Raw genomic sequence first — 8,542 nt, 5'->3', positions numbered from 1 at the left:
GCCTACATAGAATAAGATGGGCCCTTCAGTTAAGTAGTTGTTGGGTGCTTAAAACCTTCCCATCACGTAAATTTGGGCTTACTTGAGCTCGAGTTTTGTGCTTTATCCAACCCTTTGCCCTCCAAAGGGGCAGACATTATGGTCTAGACCTTGATCTTTTTGGTGACTCCAAAACAAATACCTAAAGAAGCACAGCCCCATGCAAGATAAAAAAAGAACCCACTCCCACTCTGTCTTCCCTTCCTACTGGAATTAAGAGTGGAGGCTAACCCTGGATAGAATTCATACAAACATTTTTGCATCCACTCCCTCTTATAGGAGATGGGTGCATTTTTGTTTATCCACCGATATGTTTGTAGAAAACCATTTTCGTTGAGCAAGAGAGAGAGAGAGATCAGGGCTAGGAAAATACAACTCTAATCAGACCGATCAAACTAAAATACAAGGGTATGAGTCAAATTGTCAGGGAAGGTTTTAGGAACCTTGGTCTACCCGATAAAACTGATCTTCCTATTTGCTTGATAAAAATGAAATAAAACAAATCATAAGGTAGACCACATAATGTGTTTGGCTACTGAACAAAGGTTATTATACTGAAAGTAAATAAAATACAAAGAAAAATATATGAAAACAAAACAAAGTATATTTCTAGAATATGTCCATAAGATCGATGCCAAACCTAAGTTAATGCACATAAATGCATGAAATCATTAAAATAAATTATAAAAATACTATAAAATAAAAATAAATTATAGTTAAGATTGCATAAAATATTAAGAGAAATTTGTGCATAATAAATAAACTAAGAATGCTCCAAGGATAAATGAAGCCTAAATATTCTAAATAATACATAAAATTATTTAAAAATAACAAAAAAATATGAAAGAAGGAAATCAATTGAAAACATATGGCAAAGAGGATAAACGATGCATGGAATAAAGTAAACCTAATCTAGCAGTTACACTGGTGAAGAAAACCATTATGCCAAACAAATGATGCATGAACTCATAAAAAAAAAATGTTACAATAATCCTAGCTAATGCTAACATAAGATGCAAAACAAAATCATGAATGTAAGAAAAGAAAATAAATCATCATACATGCTTAAGAAGAACCATATATAAATGAAAGAAAAATAATACCTTATGAATTAAAACAACAATACGTTACAAAGGTTTAAAGACACTCAATCATGTATATGCTAGGCAATACGTTGTTCCGCAACAAAGGCCTTAAGATCCCCTTGTTTATGATGGAATACTGGAGAGACTAGTCTCAGGTGGCGGAATATGTATAACTAGGGCGTGGCCGTCTATGCCTATTTGATGAAGAGTTTGGACTACCTTGCTTCCGACAACACCTAGTGGGCGATAGGCACATGGTTTGTGACGACTTATATACTTGTTCAGCTCTTATATTGATATTCTGGATTGCTGAAAGTTTGGCCTGACAATTTCAACCCTCCTTGGCCCGGCTTGAACCCGAATAGAGCTTAATTGGGTCAAGCTTGCTGATCATGAGGGCAAGTTAGGGTTGAAAAACCCCAATCCTGGGTTAGGATTGGGTCAGGCTCGGGTTGAGGACTCAGCTTGGCCCAACCCAACCTAACCGGGCCCAAAATTTAACACTAAATTTTTATATTAGAATTTAGGGCTCCTATTGGTATTTTATTTTTCTATAATTTTTTAATGTATAGGATATGAATGGAAAAAACAGGTCAATCAAGGTCAATCCAACCATTGCAGAAACTAGGATCAACCCAAACCAGCCCAACTCGGCCCTGATAGGGTCAGTTAGGCCTGGGTTGGGTCAGTATGAACTTGATAGGGTTGGGCCTAAACATGAACCGAACAAGGTTGGGTTGGGCTTGAGTTGAATTTTGAGGATCTAGGATGTAGAAACACAACCTTAAAACGATGCAGAAGATAATGAAAAAACAAAACAAGCAATGCACACAGATTTACGAGATTCGGTTAGATTGCCTACGTCCTAGGTGAGATGAGATCTTACTTCACTATCAATGGAGAAAAGGGTTACAACGTTCGCCTCTCACACCTTTCAGTATTGTTTGCATTACAGAGAAAAAACCCTCGTTACAAATATATAGCGAAAAAACCCTAATTCGAAAAGTACACAATTGCCCTCAAATAAAGAATTCGAGCGGGAGGCTACGCCCCCCTACACCCGTTGCTATGCAGGGGGCCTCCTACCCCCCTTGCAACCCCCACGGCCTGCTAACCTGTTAGCTGGACTGCCGTCCTGCCTGTCGTGGTGCTGTACCAGTACTCCCTGGATTAAACTCTGACGAAATACAAGACATCGTACACCAACACTAGGATTAAGTTAGGGTTTTAAGAAACCCGACACAACCCAACCCACCCTATTTCACCCCTAGATTATCTTGCCTTAATCTAGCTATTTGGAGTCTCACGAGGGAGCTCACAAGCAAATTCAGTGTCGTAACATAGATTTCTTGTTTTGTGTGGTTTCCCACTTTCTTTTATGGTCGGGCACTCGAGACACCTATCCTGTCATCATGGACATGGTGAAACAACTGCGACATCGTGCCTATTGTGCTTGCTGAAACCCTGAAGGGCCTTGACATATTGAAAAGGGATGTATACATCATTGAGAGGATTTTTCCGGTAGCCCAATCTTGCTTCAAGTATGTTCCCTTATTTCCTTTCTGCTCATTCTTGATCTTTTTGTTTGCTCTATCTTCTTTTCCCCTGGTGTGGCTCCTTGAACAGTATCAACTTGTCAAGTACTTAAAGAGTGACCATTTCAAAATACCCAACTATTGAGTTTGCACCATGTTGATGGATGACAGTTGGCTGTTGGATCAACACACTCAAGGATTATACTACTAAGCACATTTAGTGGGGGTGTTCTAGGTAGCGTACTGATGGCTCAATCATAATATTTTATAAGGTATGAATGTTGTGATTTGATGGTCAAGCGATCTCGATATTCTCGGGATAAGACTGAATAATTCTTACCTCTCAGAACCTCACATATGTAAGAACCTCATGCTTCTGATGTTAGAGATATACCTCCATACATTAATCACTCACAGTATAATTGAACTTATTTAATTGGAGTCCAATCTTGATCCTATGTCATTAGTGAATAACATATTGGAAACCATTTCATTAGGTACGCTTTTTTTTTTTTTTCAATTTGACTAACCAACTATGCCAACAGTTCAGACTTGGTCAGGATGTACCTCTAGAGTTAGAGAAGTTACATCTTTCTGAACAACTTGATTAGGAAAGTCTGTGACGATTAAAGATGTATATGAAAGGCATACGAAGAGTCTACAATTGGGGCTGATGCATCTATCGTATATTTGGTATGATGAATCAAATTATTTACCAAGGAAAGAATAATATTTTTTTTTTGGGGGGTAAGGAGTTGCTTGTTGTATTTAAGCTTCACAAAGACAAGTAATTAATCATACGATCGTAAGTTCTTACCTCAAACAACAAATACCACACAAAATTATTGAATATTTCCGATACAATCTTTTTTAAAGCCAGGTTGCAATAATCTTTAAGTCTCAACTGGAGTTAGATTCCTTGAAGTATCACAATCTTAATCAAGGACCCAAATGAACTCCACATTGTTAGCCGAAAATCATTATGAAGTAGTTGAGATTAAAATACCATTGCAAGGCGTGTAGGGTCATACGGCCCCCTAATCTCCTGTATCCTCCCCACGTGTTGGCTAGTGAGCTTGCCTACCATGCACACCCATTTGGATGGTTATGTAAATGTATTAACATCATACATGTATGAGGTTTCTTGGCATTACGAAAATATAATTTCGAAGGGGAAGTGTTTCTTGTGGAAAAGTTGAGAATGCACAAAGAAGAATTTATAGAAGCGTAATTTTTTTTTGGATAATTTACAGTGCCACCCCTAGAGAATGCCACAATTAGAGACACCCTTTCCATAATACCAAATTATGCTTGTACTCCCTACCGTCAATCGTTGTTGTCGAACATACCTCAAATGCTGATATTAGCTAGTATATTTTTTTATAAATACCAAAATACCTTTCTAAAAAGTGAAGTATCTAATATACCCTCACTTAACCCTATAACCCTAAATAAAAAAAGACCTCCATCCTCAAATCGAAATTGTGCTATTCATTCCAAAGCCTTTATTCTCCGTGAAGAGCAGCGGTGGAAGTATGCACCGCATCTTCTTGTGCGCAAGAAACCCTCCTTGAACTCCACAGTGAAGGTGAGTGGAGGTTAGGGGTAATGAGGGAGCTGGGTAAAATATGAATTGAACATGTGTTTTAGTCAAAAGGGTACAACTGTCATTTCAACTCCTTACTTAACAACGATTGGCGGCAAGGGGTGCAAGCATAATTTGGTATTATGCAGGGTGTGTCTCTCTAATTGTGGCATTCTCTAAGGGATGACACTGTAAATTACCCTTTTTTTATTTCATAAGAGGTGGACGAATCATTTAGGGTTTGTGGATTCTCATGAGCAATTGATTAAGAGCTTGTTATCGAAAAAGGAATATAATTAAGAGCTAAGCATACATCTTGAACTTGAGATTTTCATTAACAGGTGGAAGACGCCATCCTGCATGATGGTTTGTGTCGTTTACCCCGGCAATCTATAATAATCCTTAGATAATCATTGATCATAACCACATATTATTTATTATTATTATTATTCAGGTAAGACATAAATACAAGGCCATTTTCATGTTGACGAAAAAAAAAAAATTTAAAAATTGACACGTGATTTTAATTACATGACACGTATAATTAAGAAAACAACATAAATCATCAACAACCCCCTGCTTGGGTGGCTTGCAAGAGGGTTAATGTTTGAGTTCTGGTGCATGCACCAAGAAGTTTTCTTAGATCACTCTACTATGCAGTTGCAACACAATCTAAATCCATATATTGGCGAAGGGATTTAGCTCGTCTTTGGTGGAGAATGTCCAATGTACATTCAACAATTGAGAACCCCTTAGAATGCGTATCAATCTGAAGAATAGACTATTCTTCTTCGGATGGATCCTCAAGTTGTAGTCCAAGGTGGTACTACTTTACTTCCTATCATCAACAATTTGACCAAAAAAATAAAACAACATAAGTGAATAACATTTTCTTTAATTGATTTCTTAATTTTTTTATATATTCATCTTAAGGATATCTACACCATCCAGTATGTGATGCAAATTGAAGAGGGGAGATCAAGTCATCGTATCAGAACCATTCTCTTATGAGGCTGATTCATACAGATGTAATCCACCTAACAATTTGTGATAGATTCTATCTGTATGGATCAGTTCGCACTAAAATGATTCTTGTATGAAAACTTGATCCCCTCTCTAAATTATACGACATCCCAATGGTGTAGATTTATCATGGCACAGACTCGTTTGAAACCAATCCAATCAGAAATAAGATCAAATGGTTGAGATATCTTCATCACGAAATAATAGATCTCTTTAGTTGAATTAAGACCTTTCAATGGTGGGTCCCTATTTTAAATATTAGAAAATTAGGACTAGTGCTGTTCCATGTTGGTCTCCTCGTTGCCTCAATATTATTTGATAGGACCACATCTCCGACCTCAAATTTCTCTCTACAAAAGTCTACATGGAGGAGCACCCCCTCCTCCAAACCTTAATCCCCACCACCACCGCTACTATTGCCGCCGGTTCCTCCATCCCGGAAACCGCTAATGTCACGGCATCAATCTCACAAATCATATACCGTATAGCTTTGGTCATCTTCATTGCAATTGTCTCTATATGGGCCAATTATGAAGCCTCCAAAGGGTTTGCAGTAACCATAATAAACGACGCCGGTGATACTCCGGTGGGTCATCGATTCTCACTCTTGTTCGTCTCCAACGACAAGGCAACCCGAATAGTTCTAAAAACAAGCCAATTTGCTGAAAATATTCTATACCCGGACGCCGGCAATCCTAAGAAGCGAGTTGACCGTGTCACCATTCGGTTCACAGGCCAGAATCTGACACACGCGGTGGTAGTCAACACAAGTAACAGGCATGAGTTTGTTCTTCACATTAGCCCATGTGTGATGTTGGAGACTAATGTAGAGAACGCTATGGTCTCAGCAGTGCAAAGAGGGATGGCTCGTGTATGGCTTTGGGATGGGGAGATGAGGGCACCAACGTCCCTTTTGGATGGCCTAGTGGAGTATGTCAGTGTTTCTGCGGCGGCGACGGCGGCGGCGGCAGTGGTCACTGCATCATCGGAGTCTGGCAATATACGGTGGTCACCAGAAAATTCTGGCGGTCAAAATTGCTGGGATGATAGGGACAGTATGGCTGTGGCACAGTTCTTGAGTTATTGTGAAGGACATAGGCATGGGTTCATTGGCCGGTTGAACCAAGCCTTGAGGGAAGGCTGGCACGTGCGGATGGTAGATGATGCATTGGGTCTGCCAGCTCAGCAGCTGTGCTCGTCTTATCGACAATATGGATTCCAGACAAAATGGGACCCACTTCGGCCTCAGGGTTAATAGAGACAATGCAAGCGTATGAATGATGAGGAAGAGGACGCTGGCGGATAAGAATACCAGCACAGAAGCTTCCATATTGATTGATGAATGAGTTACTTGTACGTAAACGATTCATTGTTTAAAGCGTTTATTCCTTTCTGATTCCTTCCTTCTTCTTTTTTTAACTTAAATATTGATTTATATTTTTTTACGATTTTTTTTTTTCGGTAATCTTGTTTGACCAGTTTTAAGATCCATACACATGTTTGGCTGCAACAGAAATTTAAATGGAAAGAAAATAAAATTTTAAAACTTAAAAATAAATTTTTTAATCATTATCCCATGTGATTGTATGAATTATTAGAATTTTTTTTTTATCATATTTAGTAATGATACATTTATACTTAAATTTTTATTTTACACTTTATAATGAAGGATTTTGGATGTAAAGTTAAGATAAATTTTTTTTCTTGGTTAATAATTAAGTGGAATTTAATAAATAAATATAGTATAATTTGGGGTAATGATAGTCACATGTGTAATGATTACAAAAAAAAAAAAAAAAAAAATATATATATATATATATATTTTAATTTGAAAATTTTACTTCCCTTCCCTTTAATTCCCCTTGAAATCAAACAGAGCTATATGTCACGACTCGCCCAACATAGTCCCATGGGCCTAGCTCATCAGCCCATGTAAGGTCTAGTTTCTAGAGTTTTCTACCAAAGAGTAGAACTCTAGATATTCCGTAGGAAACTTAGTGCTAGTGGGAGTGCAAAGTGCCAACGCAGTTGCTTAGAAAAGTCTAAGGCCGTGACATATAGGTCTCATAGATATCACTGCATCAATATTTACGATGGGTTGGCTTTCATCTGTTTTTTCACATATAGTTAATGAACTCAATGATATAAAATAGTGATCAATGTTAGCTCTTATTTGGGAAGAAAGCAAGGATTTTGTATTCCTATGCAAAACAAGTGTTTTAAGGAATGTGCAAGATAAATAAGTTATAAATAATCTTTGGGCTTGTTTTATTTTGTTTCTATTGTTTCTGTGTTTGGTAATAGCAGAAATGGGAAAACTTAATTCTGTGTTAAGAAACGATTTTGGAATTACAAAAGGTGTTTGATTTTTCTATTTCTAGAAACGTTTTCAATAGTGTGATAGGAGGTGCTTTAGGGTTCAAGATACGAGTGAAGGCACGATGTTGTAGGTATGCAACTCATGAGTGAAGTCACGATGTTGGAGTTGCGGGTATGATTCGTGGAGATGAGCTTCAGAAGGATGAAGGCAGTCTAGAATTGTGAACTTCATACAACCAGATTGGAGTCGCCGCTTCTGGGTAGCGAGAATTTTCAACAATGGGTTGGGGTTGGGGTAGGTCAAGTAAAGTATTGGGTTTTTTTTACAATTTTTATCCCTCCCACTTTTTTCTATAAACAAAAATATAAGGGCCTGTTTGATTTGTTTCTAGAAATGGAAAAACACATCAAAAACCATTTGATTTTTTTGTTTCGTTTCACTTGTTTTTGGAAATAGAAATAGAAATTTATGTCTATTTTTGTGTCTAGAAACAAGAATGGAGAAACAAGTCAAATTTATTTTTTGTTTCTAAAAACAAGTGGAAGGGACAAAAATTATGAAAAACCTGATACTTCACTCAACCTATTCCAACCCCAACCTATTGTTGAAACATCTCACTATCCAGATGCGGTGATTTCAACCTGGATGTGCGAAGGTCACAGTTTCAGATTGCCTTCATTCTTTTAAAGCTCATCTCCACGCAACATTCCTACAACTCCAACATCATGCCTTCACTTGTGAGCTCCATGCCTACAACGTCATGCTTTCACTCATGTCTTAGACCCGATTACACTGATCAAAATGTTTCGAGAAACAGAAAAATCAAACACCTTTTTACAATTCCAAAAATCGTTTCTTAGCACAGAAACAGAAAAAAATATATTTATGCTATTTTTAGATAAAGAAACAGCAGAAACAAAATCAAATGGCCTCTAAGTCTGACTTATTTCTCCAT

General features: G+C 37.6%; 1 protein-coding gene across 1 annotated transcript; it reads left to right on the top strand.

The window, feature by feature from the left end:
* The first annotated feature begins 5,631 nt into the window (after window positions 1-5,631).
* On the top strand, window positions 5,632-6,522 carry LOC122062665. Its single transcript, XM_042626309.1, has one exon. The coding sequence runs from the start codon at window positions 5,632-5,634 to the stop codon at window positions 6,520-6,522; it is 891 nt and encodes a 296-aa protein (XP_042482243.1).
* The last annotated feature ends 2,020 nt before the right edge of the window (window positions 6,523-8,542 follow it).

This window comes from Macadamia integrifolia, unplaced genomic scaffold, assembly GCF_013358625.1.
Source record: "Macadamia integrifolia cultivar HAES 741 unplaced genomic scaffold, SCU_Mint_v3 scaffold1081, whole genome shotgun sequence".
Lineage (NCBI taxonomy): Eukaryota > Viridiplantae > Streptophyta > Magnoliopsida > Proteales > Proteaceae > Macadamia > Macadamia integrifolia.
The sequence above is the reverse complement of the archived record's forward strand: the minus strand, read 5'-3'. Positions and strand labels throughout refer to the sequence as shown.

What these genes read in the sequence shown, in the direction of transcription:
- LOC122062665 (XM_042626309.1), top strand. Translation starts at nt 5,632, where the DNA reads ATGGAGGAGCACCCCCTCCTCCAAACCTTAATCCCCACCACCACCGCT.